The sequence below is a fragment of the Oryctolagus cuniculus genome, chromosome 16, assembly GCF_051225735.1.
Source record: "Oryctolagus cuniculus isolate XC-2025 breed Fujian yellow rabbit chromosome 16, ASM5122573v1, whole genome shotgun sequence".
Taxonomy (NCBI): Eukaryota; Metazoa; Chordata; class Mammalia; order Lagomorpha; family Leporidae; genus Oryctolagus; species Oryctolagus cuniculus.
The window spans coordinates 69,830,322-69,852,698 of record NC_142882.1 but is presented as its reverse complement, the minus strand read 5'-3'; the positions used below and the strand labels follow the sequence as shown (position 1 = coordinate 69,852,698).

General features: G+C 43.8%; 1 protein-coding gene across 7 annotated transcripts in view; it reads right to left on the bottom strand.

Annotated features, from left to right (window-relative positions):
• Positions 1-9,661: 9,661 nt before the first annotated feature.
• The window catches only part of HECW1 (HECT, C2 and WW domain containing E3 ubiquitin protein ligase 1), a 408,266-nt gene continuing 395,550 nt past the window's right edge, over positions 9,662-22,377 (bottom strand). For 5 of the 7 annotated variants that reach the window (XM_051852912.3, XM_089315664.1, XM_051852913.3 and 2 more), the window contains 4 exons: positions 20,165-20,279; positions 17,901-18,099; positions 17,115-17,304; positions 13,575-13,710 (listed from right to left, as the gene is read on the bottom strand). In XM_051852912.3, coding sequence (XP_051708872.2) covers positions 17,154-17,304; positions 17,901-18,099; positions 20,165-20,279 — 465 coding nt within the window. In that variant the 3' untranslated portion in view covers positions 13,575-13,710; positions 17,115-17,153. Of the gene's footprint in view, positions 13,711-17,114; positions 17,305-17,900; positions 18,100-20,164; positions 20,280-22,377 lie in introns of all 7 variants that reach the window. The other 2 variants (XM_089315665.1, XM_089315662.1) reach the window with 1 other exon arrangement.

Here is a 22,377-nt window from a genome sequence, read left to right as displayed (position 1 = left end):
ACCCGTCCTTACGTTCCTGACTACAGTCTGCATGCCCAGGTTCAGGACGTTCGTCCCGGAACTTCAGACTTGGGAGGGCAGATGAGCACCCCGAAGCCACCGCGTGCGAACGCCAGCCTCTGCTCCCGCCTCGTCCCGCGCCTCGGCGCCCGCAGCGCCCTTCGTCTGCGGTGCTGCCGGCCCCTCCGGACACTTGGCCGCCGCGCGGTGGGCGGAATCCGTCCCCTCCCCACGGGGGACCCGCTCTTCCCGGTGGCCTCGGCTTCCCGGTCCCCTTCCTCCCCGTCCCGCGCATCCCGTTTTCAAGGTGGTAAGAGTGATCTAAAAATCCTACAGAACTGCAGTTCTAATGAATGCAGATGAAAAATATAGAGCTTTTCGAATCTAGAACAAGTAAAATGAAAACACGAGCCATTTGCGTTGTCTTGTCTTTCTCTTTTGTGTATCGGCTCCACTCTTGAGATTGGGATCTTTGTGCATTTTCTCGATGGTATTTACTATCTTTTCACTTTTTTAAGACATTATTTGAGAGGTAGAGTTACACAGAGAGAGGGAGAAACAGAGAGAAAGGTCCTGCATCTGCTGGTTTAATCCCCAAATAGCTGCAATAGCCAGGAGCTTCCTCCGGGTCTCCCCCACAGGTGCAGGGGCCCAAGGACCTGGGCCATCTTCTACTGCTTTCCCAAGCGGTACCAGAGAGGTGGATCGGAAGTGGAGCAGCCTAGTCTCAAACCGGCGCTCATACGGGATGCCAGCACATCGCCGGCCCCCTTTTCACTTCTAATGTAGGACCCCCTTAAGCATTTCTTGCAGAGCTGGGCTGGTCGTGAGGAGCCCTTCAGATTTAACCAGGCATAATAAGCCTTCATTTCTCCTTCCTTTCTTAGGATAGCGTTTTGGGGTACAGTATTCCTGACTGGCAAACTTTGCTTTCACCATGCCCTCTTAGCCTGTAAGGTTTACACTGAGAAAACACCATGAACATCATGGTGACTCCCTCGTGAGTGCCTTGATGCCTTCTGTCTGTTTTTATCAGGTGCCTCAGAGAGGATCTTTTCTGCCCCGGCCTAACACGAGCCCTGCAGGCTTCCTGGCCCTGGATATGCTTATGTTCTCCCCAAGGTCTGGAAAGTTTTCAGCAGTTATCCCAATCGCTAGGTTTTCCATGCCTGTTCCTTTGCTTTCCTTCTGCTATAACCAGAATGCAAAAATCTGCTCACTTCAGTGTCTCGTAACACTGGAAGACTTGCTTCATTCTTTTAAAACTTATTTCTTCTTTTAATCTGGGTTATTTAAAAGAAACCTGACTTCACACTCGGGAATTCTTCTGCTAGTTCAACTCTGCTGTTAAGGTTCTCAACTTTATTTTTAATTTATCGATTCTTTAGTGGCATAATTTCTGATCGATTCCTTTTTATTATCTCAATCTGTTACATTTCTCATTCCTATTATGAAATTATCTTTCTCATGTGGTCAAATTTTCTGTCTGTATTTTATTAATTATCATTAAGTTTCCTTAAAGTCATTCTTTTGGATTCTTTGTCAGGAAATTAGTCAATTGCCATTTCTCTGTGATTTGTTGCTTGGGTTATTGTATTCCTTTGGAGGCATTAACTTGCTTTGTTTTTTCATTCGTTTTGTGCCTCTACATTGCTTTTTATAGTAAAAGACTTTCAGCTGACAACATGTCCGTGGTTATTTGTTACATATGTATTTTTTTTTTTTTGGTTCCGTAGGTGTTTCAGTTTAGTGTTCACGAAGTGTCTTCAGCTGTAGTCAGCATTGGCAATGCCTGTGGGGGTCTCAGTGGCCTTGCCTCAGGGATTGTGGGATTATACAGTTTGGATGTAATTCTGTTGGGTAGGGCGGGTTTGCTGGGAGCTCTGGGTGTGGTCTACCATGTGGAGGGGGGGCAGTAATTTCCATTGGTTGTGTGAGAGTAGGGCCAACCTATAAGCCCAAGTGGATGTGGTCTAGAATGCCCAGTGGTAGAGCGGGGTGTCTGTCAGTATCTGAAAGCTGTGTGGGGCCAGGCTGCACCGGTGTGCCCAGATAGGGCGCCTGTCAGTTTTCAAAGCTCCCTGGGGACTACATGGAGGTCTTCTCCGCTGTTTCCCAAAGCTAAGAGAGGGCAGGTGGGGCTGAGCACCTGCTTCTCAGGTCTCAGTGGGCTGAGCTTCTGAGAACTCACTGCTCTACTTCCTGGGGCCACGGGGAGGGGGGATGCGGGGGTGAGACTTCCCAGTGGCCTCAGTGCCGGGCTGCTTAGGCTCGCTTGCCTGATTGCGGTCTGGGGTTGACAGTGAGTGGCTGAGGCATCCTGGGTGGCTCACGGGGATGGCCTGGTAGAGCTGTTGGGAGCAGCTGCCCTTGCTGCTCCACAGGACTCCAGGTGGGCAAGGTCTCTAGGTGGTTCTTTGCAACGAGAGCCTAGTTGAGAGAGGGTATAATGGGCTGAACTCTTTCTCTAGGGCAGTGTACCAGTGTGGGAACCCAGCAGCTCCCTCAAGAGCTCAGGGGCCGTGAGGGCCGAAGGTTCCTCCAAACATCAATGCCTCCCGTGCCTACAGTGTGGGGATTGCAAGTGACCTCATGCTTTTGCTTCCCCTGCTGAGCAGGGTCCCTCTTGGTTCAGGGTTGATCTCCAGAGGCAGATGGCAGTGCTGTGTCCTTAGCTGCCTTCTTTCTAAGGCCATCAAGTATCTCTATGCTCACTTTTCTGCCCCACTTTGCAGCAGGTGGAGTCTCCCTGTGATCTGTGATGCCCAAGATTGAGGGAGGAGTGGTGGAGGCAGCCCCTCGGCTGCCTGGCTAGCAGTTCCAGGGGCTCAGTCTGTGGATACTGGCCTGCGGACAGGAGTTGTGGGGTTTTTCCCCAGCACTCTTTACTGTGCTGGGCCTGGTACAATGGCCTGGGTTTAATTCCTTTTCCCTTCCACAAGCAGGAGGCCTCTCTCTAAGTTATGCTGCTTGGAGTTGAAGGAGAGGTGAAGAAGGCAACTCCCTCCTTCCTGGCTCCTTCCATGCATCTTTTCTTATTATACTGCAAGCTGGCGTTGCAGCGTCTCACCTGGCTCCTGGAGCCTCTGTAAAGCGAGGTTGGTTGTTGGAGAGCTGCTCATCTTGGTGTCCCTGTGTGGAGACGATGGGTGGAGGATCTTACTCAGCTGCCAGCTAGCTCAGCCTCCAGCAATGCTGGAATGATGAGTTCATTAACAGATTGGATACAACTCAAGCCAGAATTAGCCTAATAAGAGAAAATATGCACAATGAAATACAGGAGATAAAGGGACATAAAGTTCAGAAAAGGGATGAAACCCATGTGATAAAACATCTGACACCTGAGTATTCAGAGAATCAGAAAGAGAGGAAAAAAAATAAATGAGGCAGTCTGTGCAAAGACAACAGCTGGGAATTATTCAAAATGAATGAACAGCAAAAAGGAAGTTAAGAAACATCGTGAGCCGGATGTCAAGCAGAGGAAATCATATGTAGGCAGATCACAGTCAACCACCAAGACACAGAGACGAAGAAAAAAAAAATAGAGAAAGCAGTTCTATAACGTGCAAAAGAGCAACAATAAAATGAGGGCCTATTCTTGAAGAAACAATGGAAGCCCAAACACCTTCAAAAGGCTTCAAAGCACGGAGAGAATTAGCTGTCAACCTAGGTGATAGACCTTGTAAGAATATTCTTTAAAATTGAGTACAGAAATTTTTATAACAAAGAAACATTAGGATCACCAGCTGACCTACACTGAAGGAAATTCCAAAAGCATTTTTTCAGGCAAATGGAAAATTCTCCCAAATGAAAGGTGTCTAAAAGAATGCAGAAAATGGCAAAGGCTAATAATACATGGCCAGATATGAATAATATGAACTGTATAAAACAGTAAAGATAATGCCATATGGGTTGTACATGTATAGACAATTAAAATATAATACTAGAACAAAATAGGGAACAAATGGAATTTAACTGTTCTACAGCCTTAACATTTTCTGGAATTTAATAAATGTATGTACTACTTTGAGGCTGGTGTTGTGGCACAGTAGGTTAAACTGCTGCTTCTGACACCCACATCCCATATAAGCACTGGTTCGAGGCCCAGCTGCTCCATTGCCAATCCATCTCCCTGTTAATATGCTTAGGGAAGGCAGCAGAAGATGACCCAAGTACTTGGCTCCCTGCCACCCATGTAGGAGACCCGAACTCCTGGCTCGAGCCTGGCTCAGCCCTGGCTGTTGCAGCCCTTTAGGGAGTGAACCAGCAGATGGAAGTTCTCTCTCTCTCTCTCTCTCTCTCTCTCTGTCTCCCTCTCTGTCCCTCTGTAACTCTGTCTTTCAAATAAATAAATCTTTTTTTTAAAAAAAGCACTTACTTTTAATTGTAACCACTACAGTAACAGCTAAAATAACAACAACAACAACAAAAACCCATATAAGCAGGTAACAGAGGAGGGACATGAAATAATAAAAAAAATTAAATCCAAAAATGGCGAGAGAAAAAAGGAACATAGAACAATACTAGACAAATAAAAAATTATAAATATAAGCAAACAGGATTTATAAAAACAACTAATTGAGACATTGTTTAAATTCATTGAATTCCACCAGTTTTGAAAGTGCAAACACCCATGGAAGCCACACCTTATGAAGGAATGAGAGCTTCCATGGCTTTGGAAGTTTCTCTTGGGCTCCTTTCACTCCATGCCTGCCACTCCCAGATCAATCTCTGGTCTGGCTTCTATCAGCATAGATTAGTTTTGCCTATTCTGGAGCTTCATATAAATGTATAAATGTAGTCATATACAAATTACTCTTGCGTATGATTTCTTTTACTCATAATGTCTTTGAGATTTGTCCATGTGGTTGTCTACGTATGAAGTTCCTTCAGGCTGGGTAGGATTCTGTGGTTTCACTATGCCACCCTGCATTTACCCACCCTCTTGTTGATGGATTCTTGGACTGTTTTCAGTTTGGGGCTATTGTGAATAAAGCTACTATTCTTGTATATGTCTTTGTGTGGAAATGTTTTTATTTCTCTTGGGAAATATCTGGAAGTAGAATTGCTAGGTCACAGGGTAAATGCATGATTACAATCTTAAGACACTGCAAAAGTGTTTTCAAAAGTGGTTATAACCTTTTACATGCCTAGCAACAGTGTAGGAGACTTCCAGTTACTCCAGATCCTTTCCAATACCTGGCACTCTCTGATTTTTTAAATTGTAGCTATCCTAGTGAGTGTATAACCCCTGTACTATTATTTAAATTTATATTTCCCCAGTGACTAATGCTACTGATACTTTCTCATGTGCTTATTGGCAATTTGCTTATCTTTTTGAAGCACGTGTTCAAGACGTTTGCTCATTTTAAAATTGTTTTATTGAGTTCTTTGCACACTCAGTGAGTAAATCTTTTGGCAGGTACATGTGTTTAAGTATTTCCTACCGGTCTGTGACTTGTGTATTCATTTCTCATAACAGCATCTCTGCATGGGCAGAAGATTGCAGTGTAGTCGATCAAGTTGTACTTCTGTGATAGTGTTTCTTGTGATGTTAAAGGAATCTTTGCCTAGCTGTAAAGCTATTCTCTATGTCATCCTCTCTGCTTCGTTGTTACATCTTTGTGTCTGTGATCCATTTCACCTTACTTTTTGCATATTACATGAAATAACTATTGAATTCTTTCTTTAAAAATGTGTTCATTTGAAAGGGAGGAAGGGAGACAGGGTGGGGGAGACCATATATGTGTGCAGTGCCACACAGAAAAGAGCCAACTTTCTCCATGTTTTTGAGGTTTTGAGGTCGGAGCAGTGAGAAATAGAGTGGCTTCCAGTCTGTTTTCCTGAGATTCAACCTGCCCTTCTTTGATTCATCTGTCCTGGTTCTTTCCTGCCTCACCTTTGACATCAATTCTGATTCGGGCCAAATAAATGTGAAAGCATCCAAGTTTATTCATCAGCTTCCACAACTATGTAAAATTTTTTTTTTAATTTATTTGCCAGGTAGAGTTATAGACAGTGAGAGAGATAGAGAGAAAGGTCTTCCTTCCATTGGTTCACTCCCCAAATGGCCACTATGGCCAGCACATGAGCCGATCCGAAGCCAGGAGCCAGGTGCTTCCTCCTGGTCTACCATGTGGGTGCAGGGACCCGAGCACTTGGGCCATCCTCCACTGCACTCCCGGGCCACAGCAGAGAGCTGGACTGGAAGAAGAGCAAAAAACAGGGACTAGAACCCAGTGCCCATATGGGATGCCAGTGCCCTAGGCAGAGGGTTAACCAAGTGAGCCAGGGCCCCTGTAAGGTTCATCCCTGTAATAAATCCCTATTCCAGTCACTCAGAGTGTTCTCCTTTCCTGACCTTCACCCTTGCTGACACAAGTTTGATACATCCGTTAGCCCACAGAACAGAGATGCTCTTTGGGCAGTGGGAAATGTGAGCCAGCGAGATGTTTGGCACTTTACTGAAACACCATTTGTATCCTGAATGTAATCATTTTCTCGTAAATGTTTCTGTGCTTAGAAAAATTGCATGTTTTCTTTTTTTAAGTTTTTTTTTTTAATTTGAAAGATTTACAGAGAGAGGTAGAGAGAGAGAGAGGTCTTCCATCTTCTGGTTCACTCCCCACATGGCCACAAGAGATGGGGCTAGGCCAGGCTGAAGCCAAGAGCTTGGAGATTCTTCCAGGTCTCCCATGTGGGTGCAGGGGCCCAAGGCCTTGGGCCATCTTCTACTGCCCTCCCAGGGCATGGCAGAGAGCTGGATCAGAAGTGGAGCAGCCAGGACTCAAACCGGTGCCCATATGGGATGCCAGCATTGCAGGCTAGGGCTTTAACCCACTGTGGCACAGCGTCGGCCTCACACATTTTCCATTTATTAGGTATAAGGTTTTATGGATGTTTACACAATAGGTGGGGCATGCACACTTAACTCTTACTGTAATTTTAGATGAACATTGCTGGAGATTAACAAGACCATTACATATTTATTTAAAAAATCAGCCACTGGGGCCAGCATTGGGACGCAGCAGGTTAGCTGTTGCTTGTGACACCAGCATCTCATGTCATAGCATCCATTTGAATTCCAGCTGCTGCACTTCCAATCTACCTCCCTGCTAATATGTGTGGGAAAGCAGTGGATGATGATCCAAATATTTGGGCCCCTGTCATCCTCCTGGGAGACCCAGATGAAGTTCTGGGCTTCTAAGTTTGTGGCCATTTTGGGAGTGAACAAGTGGATGGAAGATTTCATTCTGTCTCTCTGCCTTTCAAATAAATAAATCTTAAAAAACAGTAAGTAGCTGGCGCCACGGCTCATCAGGCTAATCCTCCGCCTTGCAGCGCCGGCACACTGGGTTCTAGTCCCGGTCGGGGAGCCGGATTCTGTCCCGGTTGCCCCTCTTCCAGGCCAGCTCTCTGCTGTGGCCAGGGAGTGCAGTGGAGGATGGCCCAGGTGCTTGGGCCCTGCACCCCATGGGAGACCAGGATAAGCACCTGGCTCCTGCCATCGGATCAGCGTGGTGCGCCGGCCACAGCGCGCCGGCCGCGGTGGCCATTGGAGGGTGAACCACTCTCTCCCACTGTCCACTCTGCCTGTCAAAAAATATATATATATATATAAAAATTAAAAAAAAAACAACAGTAAGTCACTAAGGAGACCTAATCATTGTATACACAAAATACAGACTCAAAATACATCCCTTACTGAAAGAAAAAGTCAGAGTTTTGTTTTAGGTTATGTTTAAAATTGACAAAAACTAGTAATAATAATTAGCAAACCAAATAATATTCCTGTGGATTATATGCATATAACACACCCATATTGCATGTGCTAACACATTCACACAGGGAGAACATTGTATGAAAGTGAAGGCAGAGCTCTGTAGCCAAGGAATGCCGAACACTGCCAGGAAAACACCAAAAGCCAGGGGAGAGGAATAGGATAGAATGTCTCTCATAACTCTTCAATAGAACAAACCCTCTTCCTCATAACACACCTTGATCTCATCTTCCCATCATTGTTTAAGTCACGCAGTTTGTGGCACATAACAGCAGCCACAGCAAAGCCACACAATGGAGCCATGGGAACAGGCAGCAGTGCATCCTTCTTTAGTGGATGCATACCCTCTGTGCCTTCCTGGATTTCACTCTTAGCTTCCACCTCTCCTTCACACACACATCACCCCTGGCAAATTGCCTAATGAGTATGGTAAACTTGGAAGCCCAGGACCCCAAAAGGTATTTTGTGATAGGGCATACTACTAGCTCCCAAGACAAAGCTTGGTGGTTTTGAGCATCAACTCTCGTTGTTTCAGAGCCCTTATCTCCAAGATAAACATGTCAAAGAAAAGCATCTGTCTATTCCCAGACATAAATGTGATGATTTCTGCAAGACTGATGATGGTTCTCCTGGGTTCTCATAACTTCATTTATTTTAGTAAAGAACCACCAATGCTAAACATACATAAACTACATCTGAAAGTGAGCTGTGTTGGGGCCAGCACTGTGGTGCAGCGGGTTAAAGTCCTGGCCTGATGCATCAGCATCCCACATGGGTGCCGGTTCTAGTCCCAGGTGCTCCTCTTCTGGTCCAGCTCTCTGCTATGGCCTGGGATAGCAGAAGAAGATGGCCCAAGTCTTTGGGCCCCTGAACCTGCGTGGAAGACCTGGAAGAAGCTCCTGGCTTCGGATTGGCACAGCTCTGACCCTTGAGGCCATCTGGGGAGTGAACCAATGGATGGAAGACCTCTCTCTCTGTCTCTACCTCTCTTTGTAACTCTTTCAAATAAATAAAACAAATCTTAAAGAAAAAAGAAAAGAAAGTGAGCTGTGTAGGTGTCACTGTTTTTCCTTATAGCATATGGTTACTAGTGAGTTGTCAGCTCAGGTGTATTGGAAAAATATGGCCATAGAAATCAGGTGTTCTGAATACAAATTTTGATTTCAGAAAAATTATAAAACAAAATAATATACTCCTCTATAGGAGTTAATGGTCTAGGATAATTTTCCTTCTATACTTTATCTTCCATTAGAGTCAATCTACAGTAAATCCAGCAGGTACATAAAGATGCAATATTGATATGTCTATCTAAAAATCAGTTGCTCAGTTTTCCTTCTCTCAATCTCACCCACACTTTTCTCCCATAATAAAATACTTTCTCTTCAAAGAATATATCAGATTGTAACCACCCAGTGAGAGCCAGAGTCATCTAGAAGATGGAAGGAACTAACGCCATTTCAATGTTGGGAGGTTGTGATCTGCGCCACAGGGCACTATGTGTTTGCCAAGTGGTAACCCTTGTCTTAAGGTCACACTGGGTCCTGAAGCCTTTGAAGAAGCATCTCTGCATGTGGAAATTCATGCAGGTCAGTGTACGCTGGGTTTTACACAAACGACACTCTCAAAGTAAAACCCAATGGTTTGCATGTCATTCTCATAGGCACACCCTAGGACATTGCCACAAAAACTGTTCCTTTATTCTTGGATGTGTGAGTGCATGCTATGCCTCTCTGAGAAGTCAGTTTTGGGGAGAATTGTTCCTCCTAGCAGCTGGCAGCCTTCTTTGTTGCTTTATTGCTCATACCCACTGGGAAAATAGGCAGGGGGGGAATTGCAAGTTGGTACCCGAAGCTTCCAGGTGCAATAAGGCGCATACACAGTGCCATACCAAAGTGAGTTTATTGACATTCCTTGAAGGTGGCTGATGAAAGAGAAAGCTAGGCCTGAGTATCACGTGACATTTCTCTTGTGGATGTGAGCAAAATCAGCCCAGTAATGTGGACTTCTCTTGCTTTTGACTAGAACAAAGACTTTTTAACAAAATTGTTTTAGACATTCCCTTAGATAACTGGAAGCTGCGGGAAGTAGGCTAATGGAACAGTATTTACTCTATGTACTACCTCTAGGCACCTTTTTTTTCTACTAGAACAAAGGGACTACATGTCACTAACAGGAAAATAACACTTTCTCTTTTGGACTTTATGATAGCTGGAACACCCATCCCAGACTTGTATGATATAGTATTGCAGTAGTTTTAATAATGAACACTGAAATACATAATTAATAATAATAAAGCACCACATTTTTATGTAAAGTTCTAACTACTTTCATTTGAAAGTGTTTTGTCTTTACTGGGAAAACATTTGTGGCAAGAAAGAAATTTTGGACACATGGTTTGACCCATGGGTTAATAATGCAATTGATGTAACTTTAGAACTGTCCTAGAAAACTCAGCTCATTGGCTTGCCACACAAGTATATCTACTGTTAAAGGACATATGATCAGGTATTAAAAGGACAGAAATTTAGATCTCACTCATTTAAAATTTGTCAAAAAGTCATATACCTCTCTTTCACCACCCTCCCAGTTTTTGTGCTACAATAGTGATCGCAGTAAAAAAAAATAATAATAATAAACCTTTCCCAGTCTCTACCAATTTATATGCTAGGGTACTCAAAAAGCTCCTGGAAAATGTGTGTTAGGAAAAAACTACTCCTGGATTTCAAAAAAATTTTTGCACCAAAATAAACTTATTTTTAAATTTCATTTTCTACTAGCTCTTTTTTAAGTATCCTCGAACAAAGAAAGTTAGAAAGAATTCAGAAACAGAGTATTTCTCCTGACCCTGCAGAATCAGTTTCTATTTTTGGGTTATCATCTTCATATTAGAGAATAAAATGTGATATCCATGAAATTACTGTGATACCTTATAATATCTCAAAAGTACTTTTTCAACTTGCAGCATACATTTTCTTTTATTTATTGTTCTTATTTGTCCCTAATTAAGGCCATTATACTCTTAGTAAAGCTAGGTCTAAAAAATTCTGTTTAGGTGATTGTGGCCTATAAGTGATTAGTTTTACAATTTGCCTCCATGAAGAAAACTTGTGCTTTAAATTAAAATAGATTGCAGATGGTAACAAATAGGTCTGCCTTACCTGTTGAATTATACAATTTGGGGTGGTTCATACCTCCATCTGGTGAAATTAATTGGTCAATTTAACTCCATTACTATTTCATCCTATATATAATGAAAAGTGAATTTTAAAATCTATATATTATATATAAAATAAGGAGTAATTTTAAAATCTAACTCATATATAAGGTAACAAGAATCTCTCCATACTGGTTTCTGAGCTCCTCTTCTCTTTGCTTTCCTTCCTGAGGATTCTACGCAAGGTTGTGAGCAGTCACTGGGGCCCTGTTCAGCAAGTTTCACATTCTTTCAGGGATCTCTGACATCAGGACTTCCTTACAGAGTTCTGCACTTTCCTGAAATACTGTTCATGTTATGCTTACTTGGATGCATCTAGAGCCATGGCCTTGTTGCTGAATAAGGAAAAGTTGGTTGAAAATGCATTTATTCCCATGTTATCAATCTGAATATAATTTCTAAAATACCTCATTTCTTCTTTATATGGTAGAACACATATTAATACTATTAGATAGATAGTAATATAAATTGTAAATCTCTCCAGGAGCCGACTGTCTTTTGAGCAGCCTCCGCTCTTTGTAATGCCTGGCAAATAGTATGAGTCCCAATAAAATAGTTGACTACTTGAATTAATGAGTATTTACATGTTTATGTCACCAAAATCTGAAAATGAAAGCAGCTCCCCATATGAAAGATGCTGTTCAAAGAGTTAGAATAAGAGTATGGGGAAATTACTCGCACAATGCTTATGTTTTCATAAGTAATGAACAAATCTATTGGAATCCATTACTTCCCAAAGGCTGAAAAGTGTATTGATTTTGTCTATCTCCCAAATTCTGTATCCTATAATCTACACATTCGATTTGATCATGGCAAATATTCTTTCATAATAATAGAAGGTTAAATTTTTATAATACATAGTCCCTGACTGACAACAGGTTCTCTGCAGTTGGGGGGGGGGTTTCTGCACTTTGTAAATAATTATGAATCAAAGGATGCTTTAGAGTGGAGGGAACACAAATAATGCACTGTCCAGACACAAACTGGTCCAATGAGCAATCATGGATGGCAGGCATGGCTTCATATGAAATTCACCTCACCTTATATTTCTCACATTTCCCTCTTGTTTTAATACAGTGAAAACAACAGTGTGAAGTTTACATAGTGAGTCTCTTTAGCTCTTCTTTTCCCAGTGAAGAAAAACACTTTCATTTATGACATATTTTAGACAACATAGATAACAAGGTTAGAAAAATAGCAAACGGCCATTATGGTTGGGTTTATTTGAAATGTAATTGAGGATGCTAGGCTGTCTTTGGAGCCTGCAACTATTTTTCTGAAAACACAAAGTTTTCCAAGATATTTTTTACTGAACGCTAAGAGAAACTGAATATTTTGACACAAATCAATGCGCCTTTGGGCTGTTATGTTTCTGCCCCAGGAGGATTGCTACAGATGAAGAAGAAGTACTAAATTGCCCTTGATCCCCAACAAGCACCGTCACTCTCTGTATCTTCTCGTCAGTGTGGTCCCCAGACATTCAGATGTGAAGGAACCTGAACACCACAATTTTCAAAATAAAAAAACAGAAGGAACAACACGATAAAGACCAATATCAAAGTGGAAAATAAAAAAAATTGTCTGCCAAGCAAGTGCAACTGGGCTTTAACAAAAGTCATAAGATTATCTATACATTTTTTTTCTTTCATGGAGAACGGTCACTAGACTGAATAAAACAAAACAGTACAGAAACCAATGAAATAGGTCCTTCTTCCCCCTTTCCCGTTTGCTTTACAACATCCTACACAACACCACAGGGGTGGACGCCTTGTTCTTCAGGCTCCATCAATCAGGAAGATCCTTTTTGGACAAGTGCACAGGTTTGTGCTTCTCGTGTGGTGGGTGTTTTCTAGGGGTGCGTCCCCTCCTAGACTTCTCTGAACTCAAGTTGAGCCCACAATCCCCACAACTCCTGGGATGCACATCAGCAGGAGGTGTTTTTCTTGCCACTGTTAATTGTTAGAAGTGTCGTATTTGCACCATACGTCTAGGCTAGTTCCAGCTGATGAGACTGATGCCACGCGTAAATCATGAGTTGAATGTATAAAAATCTCAGCTTTGCCACTGCTGTCCTTTGGATGGATGATATGCACAGGAAAAAGTAGAGTGGGAGGAAAACAAAGAGCTGATCAGCGCCTAGTTCTGGAGCTGGTTGTTGGAAATTATAAAAAATGGTGACTTTGCTCAGAAGACATGGGCGTATAAAAGCTTGGAATGCTTAATGCTCAAATTTTCCCTTAAATAATAGAAATGGAAGTAAACATTTATTAACATTTGGTCAAATGTAGCATAACTTGCATTCGTATTTCATTGTTAGTAATGGAGGTATGTGGAGATATACACAGACCTTGAGACAGCTGTTTTTTAATATTGCATACAGGCTAGCAGTTCATTGAAAACAGAAGACAGAAGCCTGAAGGTTAGATCTTAGAAGAAGGCAGTTCTTCATGCACAGCTTTTGTCAATCCTGATTTGGTTTGGAAATAAAAATCATGGAATACCAAAACCAAAGGAGAGTTGATTAAGGGAAAGGAAGATGGGTATCATCTCAGAAGGGGTGATGGGGTCACTGGCCAGGAAAACATGAGGCGAGGCTCTGCTTCCTCACTCAAGTCCAAAGGTGCTGGTTTCTTCAACTGCTGTCAACAGCTTTTCATACAGCATGGAGTAGGAGGGATACGGTGGAAGATCCAATCGGTTGAAGCATGTGTGTGCCCTGAGTGGGGAAGAAAAGATTGGTTACGGTGTTTGGATCAATGATACAACTGGTCTTGAGTGTATCTGTGACTTGGTCTGAAGCTTGGAATCAACTGGGAGTCAAAAGTGAGCAGGACCATGATTTAGGACAACCATAAAGTGCTGTAAACTTGCAGCCATAGCCTTCTAGACATGAATAGATGAGTTGAGGTAATGGAGTAACCAGAGATGGGTGGTTTGCCTTTTAAGGAAAATATACTTCACTAGAACCATAATAGCAAACCCAGTGATAAACTCCATGATACCAGCTTGATTTTGTAATTGCAGTATGTTATGGGTCGAGCAGGATTTGTCTCCCCGAACTCATGCAGCTGTTTAAACTCTGAAGTTTTAATGTTAAGCATTGATGGGTTAAGGGTGGAGCTTTGATGTAACGACAGCATCTGAGAGGTGGGGCTTGAGTACCAGGCTTACGCAGTACACAGGGCATGGGAGAGATGCATTTTAGGATGGGGAAGGTGGGGGGGGGGATTCGTCATCACAGGGAGAATCTGGAGAGCCTGCTGCTATGTTTGTCTGCCAGGCATCTATTCTGCCTCCTGCCAACAGCTTATCACTGGGCTTCAGGAACTGGTCCTCACCTCCACCCTATCTCCCTGTGTCCCTTCCCCCTTGCAGCTCTAGGAAGATTGAAACTACACCATGTGCTAGGCTATGGATAACCAAGTTAAGTAAGGCAGAAAAATCCCAAGTGGGCTTTGGAATGAGCTAAGTTAACTAAGAACAAGATATAAGCAGATGTTATCTTGTTGGTTTTCTTCCTCTGGCAATTTTTTAAATTCATCACTTAATTTGAGAGAAAGGGAGAAAAAGAGATAGACAACTTCCATCTGCTGGTTCATTCCTCAAATAACCACAGCTGCCTCCTGCTGGGGCCAAAGTTGGGTGCTGGTAACCCAACCCAGGTCTTTCATGTGATAAAAAAGACCAATCACTCGGGCTATCACCACTGTCTCCCAGGGTCTGCATTCGCAGGAAGCTGGAACTAGCAGCAGAGCTGGGTATTGAACGCAGGGCATTATGGGATGTGGGCATCTTAACAACTCTGCAAACACACGTTGGCCATTTTAATTGACATTTATGAATAGAAATATTACAGGAAAAAAATCTCACATTTACAAATTAGTTGGAAGTAAATTCTGTATGAGATTATTTTGGGGAGTAAAGACAAAGCATTAGAAAATAATACCTAAATGGAAGGGCCTGTTTCTTTACTAGTTCATTTATGGTATTTATCTACAGTCTTAGTTAACTCCCTTAGGTAAATTCTGATTTGTCAATAGAGTGAATGAATACAATCATATCACGATGCAATTCTATATTCCTGACCACTCTCCCCCCTCTGGGTGTGGTTCTGACAACACAGAGCTTCTACTTACCTGATTCCCAATGTACTGGACCAAGTGATGTCAGATAAGTGTGGGATGGTAGAGCAAGCATGGAACCAGGGCTTGGAAGACTTCTATTCTGATCCCAGTCTAGCACTTATCAGCTTTATGACCTTGGGAAAGTCTATTAATCTTCCTAAGCCTCAGTTTTCTCACTTGTAAAATGGGGATAATGATACATACTGTGTACACCTCAGAGGGTTATTGGAAGGATCAACCATGAAACACACATAAATGCCTTTTGTTAACCTGTGACTCATTAACGAAACATAACATTTTCTTAATAATGTAGCTATGATCATGGTAAAGACTTTATGGACCATGTCATACTGGTGGTGACCTAAGATCCTGGCTTTTTCCACATGACCTGCAGGAAAGTGAATCATGCTCTTCTTGTCCTGTGCAATTAATGATTGGAAGCCCCGCAAGGATCATCTGTCATACCATGTGAAATTCCACTCTAAGAGTGTCAATCTAAGGTTCCAGCATTTGGAGTAATTTTTGACTTGGATTGTGCCAGAGTTGTAATGTATACCTTTCTAACCTGTGCCATCCACACAGGTGATCTGCTTCTTCTATTTTTTTTTCCAAAGTATTGATTAAAATGCTAATAAATGAAGGGCCAAAGAAAATCTTGCTCTTTTCCACTAGAAACCTTTTCAAAGTGAGTTAAAGAGGCAGCAATCACTACTCTTTGCTGCTGGTTTTTCAGTTATGCAAGTTACATCTTCCCCTCACGCCTCCTTCTCTCCAGATGGGGTCTTGTTCTCTTTACCGCCCAAGCTGCTCTTTTGCAAGTTTGTCAATAACCTCTGGGTCCCTAAGTGCAGAAGTCCATGTCCTACCCTCACCTGCTCAAGCTGATGGCTCTTCCCCTTGGTTTCTCTTCAGCCCCTCAGTTGGTTGCAATTTTCCTTCTGGGCTCCCTGATGATGCCCTCAAGCCTCCTTTGTAAGTCCACATGGATGGCCCATAATACCCTAGACTTCCAGTTCTTTGACCTCAGCCTCAGTGACAGGCCCACCTCTCTTCCACATGGGCTACAATAGCATAGGAAATTTCTTCACCAGGCACCATAAAATTACATCCCCAAACCAGTACCTGGAAAGTCCTTTTTTCCTAATCCTCACACATGTTTTGAAAGGCAAAAACTTGGGATAATGTAAAGATTTAACTTAGTCTGGCCTATAGCCAGGTTTCATTGAGACACTGTCTAGTACTCTCATCTGAGAAGCCAGTTGCCTTTCCTTTCTGCAGAAGGAAGATCTGAGGAAAAGTCAACCAAGCCACCTCTCCTGGGTATGAGCCCTGTGCACTGTGGCCTGCAGTCCCTGGGAAGCCCTGAGTCATCTTCAATCTGCTTTGTGCACCTGCCGGCCTCATGGCTTCCTGATGTGGCCTGGCCAGACTCTCATCTATTTCTTACCCTCAGCACATAGTTAATGCCTTTAAGGTTCTTGTATCTTCAGCAACTATATAAGGGAGAAGGGTTAAGGTTCCAATTCAGTGGGTCAGTTTTATTGTCCTCTCAGAGGCAGCTGCTTCTTGGAGTCCTCTTATCCCAGGACAGAGTCCCTGCTTCCCCCCAAAACCCATGCCATGGACCAGATGTGAAGAATCTATTCATAAGCCCAATGTTAACCTGATAGGTTATTAGTATGGGCTAATCATATGAATATATATTTCAAAGCTTCCAGTACAAATATGTAAATCATACCCATTCTGTACCCCCCCCCCCAAATAACAAAAGCAGTGAGTCTAGTGTGCCATTAAATAAAGCAGAGACGACTCAGCAGTATCTTTTCCTGGTGGCCCCCCAAACTATCTTTCTCAAAGCCATCCCTTGTGATATCATCAGAGAGACCATGTCCTCCATGCTGGCTCAGTGATCCTTCCTGAATCTTCCAAGTCATGCTCATGCTGCTCCTCAGCCTGGAATTCCCCTTCTCCCTATTTCTTGCCTCCCAGTGCTCACCTAAGAGCCAGTTTCTTTGTGGTGGCTTCCCTGGGCACCTCAATCAGGATTAGGTCTTTGCTCCATATTCTCACAACACAGCATGTTAGAAGAAGATAATGTTTTCTTCTGTTTGTTGAAGCTGTATTTATTCCTATAGAACTTATACAGAAGTAGCTCTTTAGTGCTCCTAAGAGTCACACAAAGTGGCCTAGAAAGAACCCAGGAAGTGTTGGGATTAAAACTCATGGCATGGGGAATTTCGTCTATAAAATTTGCTAGAGCCCCAGCGCTTTCTTTTCCACACTTATCTCACAATAATTTCCTGGATAGCTTACTACATGGAAGTCACTTTAGTGACCTAGAGATACACATGATTGTGTCCTCATGTGTTTTAAAACTTAGTAGGAGAGCTACAACACATATATGAATATATACCTAGGTTAAGTGGAAATGCTGGATAAATTCAGATACGGTGCTGGAAGGCTTACCTGGGCTTCCTGCATCTGCACACCAATGTCCTTGCCTTCCTCCTCCCCACCAGGTTAGACATTCCTCTTTAAATTACATTGGGTTATGTACTGATCAAAAAGCTTCCCATAACTGACACATGCTAAGAATATGAGCTTGCTAAGAATATGGTCTTCATCCAAGTCTCAGAAGCACTTCACCTACACCTGTCACTAACCACTCAGTTAACAGTTCTCTGGCTGCCAAGAAGGGATTCCATCCCCAAGGCCAACCACATAGCTGAGTGCACTTTGCCGTCCTCAGCGGGTTTCCCAAAGGTGGGCAGGACCTCTGTACCTGGGGAGAGACGTAATTTTCCCCCATTTCTCTATGCAGAAACGCCGAAGCCCATTGCTTCCTCGGAGGGCTGCGAAGCCTTCATAGGGCACACTTGATGTTCCTGTGACAAACTGAAGTAATCTTAGTCTCTGCTCATTATTGAAGCGCTCTACCGCAGCCCAGAACCAGCGGATCACAAGATGGCCATCGTGATAACCTGGACAGAGCAAAGGGAGGGAGAGAGGGGCAGGTGTGGAGAGGAGAGAGATGAGACACGCACGTCAGATCAGAGGCCATCGGAAGGGGAGACTGCTTTTGATCTGATTTCCCTAATGAGGGATGGCCTTGGCCTCAAACAATTTGCGTAACTAGATCAAATTTTATAACAAAAATAGAATTAGAAAATAGCTGTTTTATAATAAGACTTTCTGCTCTGAGGGATGTTCGCAGAGACATTTTCTTTCTATTTAAGTGACTGGCTTTCCACTTGAAATGTCCCTGCCTCATATGAATGTAGACCAAGAACAGAAAGGTTTGGGTAGAGATAAACCCTCTATGAATATAAAACTCTATCATGCACTCTGTTCTGACGTCTGAGTGCTTGGCAACCATATGCCGCTGGGGTCTAGGGCTGGGGAAGGGCTGCAGGTGGGCAGCAAGCTTGATGAAAAGGAGACTGGGCTCTGTAGACGCCACAGTGCCCCTCAAGAGAAGAAAAGCTGGGCCCTTCTCACAGTACAGCTGGGAAAACTAAGCTCAGATAATTAATTAAGACAGGAGGGTATGTGGAAAAATGGAATTGAATGGTAACTTTATTTTGGTGCAAAATTTTTTGAAATCCATGCATTGATTTGCCTTATATACCCTTTCCACAGACTTTTTGAACGTTCCTTATAAATGATTCGCTACTGACCACAAATGTAAGAGGCATTCAGAGATGAGAGAGATGTCTGGGCTGCAATAGAAACAAAGAAAATTGCATAAAGTAGCATGCGAGGGGTTTGTGGACATGGAGGGGAAGGGCATTTCTGGAAGGAGAAATAAAATATAATAAGAGTGAGCAAGAAATATGCAGGGAAGAGGAGGGGTCTGATGAAGACGGGAAGGGAAATCTCTGGTGGCCTTTGAGGATCCTACAAGCCAGGCCAAGGCCTTCTGACCTGAGACCCTGCATCAGGGGTTTTCCCACCAGCCCAGCAGGGCCTAGAGGCCCTGGGGAGTCTTTGTGACTGAGGGCCCTGGGAAGATGAGGGGGTACAGGGGTGTGCCTAGCGCGCTCTCTCGTGGTGATTGTGTTGATTAGGGTTTCTTTGCACTATTTTACATGAAGGAAAGGCTTAGAAGCTAAGAACAGAAACCTTTGAAAGGGAAGTCATGTGATAGAAATGATGTTTTGGGAAAGCTAGGCTTGGCCAAGTGCAAAGTGAACTCTGGGGAAAGATTAGAAATTAAATGCTGGAAGAAATGTGTTGTGGCCAGCCAGGGTCAAGTTGAAAAGGGCCCTGATTCTTTAGGAAGTGAGAGCTACTTCCCTGACAGTACCTGAGGCACCCAGGAGCTGGTATATGGGTTGGGTGTGCCCTGCAAGCCTCTGCCCTGGGTGAGGCCAGGGACTGCTGTCAGCTGAAGCTGAGCTCAGGTTCACAGTCAGGGGAAGGCATGGGAAAGCACCTGCTCTGTATGGAGGTAGGGCCAAGCTTTTTGTAATCCTCAGAAAGTGATGAGTTATCTATATAAATTCATAATTATATTCATAATTATATATACATGCATACACACATATGTACACACCAAGGAATATTATTCAGCTATAAAAAGTAACGACGTACTGAAATACGCTACCACAAGTTAACTTAATCCTAGCCAAAGACTCCATCAAAGACCGTATTTTGCATGTCTTATATGAATCTTATTATACAGTCTTATATGATTGTATGAGTCTTATTTTATTGTATATGTTTACATTATAAAGTAGGTATAACAAAGTAGGTAAAATCCATGGAAACAAAATGCAGATTGACAGTTGCTGGGGTGCAGAAGGAGAGAGTAAAGAAAGGGACAACAACTGCTTCTCGGGTCCAGAGTTTTTCTGTTGGGGCGATGAAAGCAATTTGGAAAAATCTACAGGTACAGGTTGCCCAGCACTGAGGATGTACCAAATGCCATGCACTTGTTCATGTCAATGTTTTATGTTATGGTCCATTTCACTTCAACAAAAGACTTTTTGAAAAGTGACAACTGGGATTTGCGATAGTTGTGTTACCCAACTCCTGGCAGCTCACCTCCCCGGTACTCAGTGTTATTCCGCCAGTCATTTAGGTCAATTTCTGCTGTGCCAGCTATCACCAGCTCCAACTCCCTGGCATCGAACACGGACACAAGCCTCGAGTCTACCACCTGAAAGCAGACAGATCAGACAACCTGAAATGCAGGCTAGGCTTCAGCAGCCCAGTCCAAGCACATGGGCAAGTCATGCTGATTATTATGACTTCTGTGGATTAAAATGGGAAGCTGACCACCACTTACAGAATCATTTTTTTTGTCTTTAAAAAAGATTTAAGTATTGGGCCGGCGCTGCTGGCATCCTATATGGGTGCTGGTTCGAGACCCAGCTGCTCCATTTCTGATCCAGCTCTCTGCTATGGCCTGGGAAAGCAGCATAAGATGGCCCAAGTCCTTGGGCCCCTGCATCCACATGAGAGACCTGGAAGAAGCTCCTGGCTCCTGGCTTCGGATCAGCGCAGCTCTGGCTGTTGCAGCCAATTGGGGAGTGAACCAGCGGATGGAAGACCTCTCTCTCTCTGACTCTGTGTCACTCTGACTTTCAAGTAAGTTTAAAAAAAAAAAAGATTAAGCATTTGAAGGGCAGAGTGACACAGAGAGAGGGAGAGACAGGGAGAGGAACCTTCCATCCTCTGGTTCACTCCCCAGATGGCCACAACAACCAAGGCTGGGTCAGGCTGAAGCCAGGAGCCAGGAGCTTTGTCCTTGTCTCCCACGTGGGTGGTGGTAGCCGAAGCACTTGGTTCATCTGCTGCTGCTTTTCCCAGGCCCTAAGCAGGGAGCTGGATCAGAAGTAGAGCAACTGGGACTGAAACTGGCACCCCTTACTGGATACTGGTGTCGCAGGCTGTGGCTTTACCCACTAAGCCACAGTGCTGGCCCCAACATGCAATCATTTTCGAGTTCAGTGTCATTTCCAGGGTCTGAGTATTTGCACCTCCTCAAATCCTATGTTGAAATCGTCACCTCTTTTGGGGTGAAGAGCCCCCAGGCAAGGGATCCATGGCTTTTCCTGAAGAGGCCCATGGAAGAGCACTCATTGCTCTCACAAGGGGAGGGCACAGTGAGAAGGTGCCACCTGTGACCCGGGAGCAGACTTCAGACACAAATCTGCTGCCACCTCCATTGTGGACTTTCCAGGCTCCAAAGCTGTAGGAATAAATTTCTCTTGCTTCTAAGCTACTTAGTTTATGAGTTTATGGCATTGTGTTCCAGCAGCCTGCACAGACTGGGAAAATCATGGACTTAGACATTCTAGAACATAGCGCCTCATGGGCTGGACACACAGTGAAGAGCCCATGTCCTTATTTCCCTCTGAAGGTGATGTTATCAACCAATTTGACTTGACTTCCTGAAGTCCTGTTGAAGTTTCCAAGCAACCTTGCATTTTAAAGGCAAAAACCTCCACACCACTTGGCAGTGACTTCATAGTGATTATTACCATTTCACTTAAAATGTACCATCTCTTTCACAGGCTATTAGGAATCACTTCCTAGGTCAGGGCCTTGTACATTGAATGATGGTATTTTCCTTCCCTTTGCCTTCACTTCCTCCTTCAAAGGGTGGGAGGACCAAGCTCCTTGGGGCTCAAGGCTTCTGTGTGGTACCTCATGCCAGATGTGCCAGGTGCAGCTGGACACCTGCAGTAGCACCTTGCTTATCAAACCAGTGGTGCAGGGACAGTGGCAATGCTCCTCTCCAGTAGAGCAGGGAAAGAGAGCCTTCCAAGGCTCAAGACCCAAGGCCAAGAAAACGTTTCCAACCTGCTGTTTCTAAACTGGAAAAGTTTAAGGACGTCATCTCTGTGGGCAAAATCCAGCCCCCTGTCATTGTCGTCTCAATCTACCACTCAGCATGTATTATGTGGCACAAGGTGATCCTATAACAAAATTAAATTCTGGCAAATGTGGCTAGTGCACCCGCTCCGTCCACCCGCAGGTGCCTTTACGTTCCTGTTTTAGTGGGCAAAAAGGAAACACTGCCTGCACGTGTCTTGTAGAGAGAGGCTGGATCTTTTCACATCTGGCACACCAGAGCTATGCCGACACCAGATTTTGGGGAGTATTTTTCACCTATGAGAAGAGTTGGTGACTCCTCAACCTCCTGCCCCAAGTAGGATCCATTTGCCCTCTGGTGAGGAGAGCTGAGCCCTTCGCCAGCTTGGACTCTGGCTCTTCATTCTCCTCGCTGGCTCCGTGACTGCTCCCGTAGG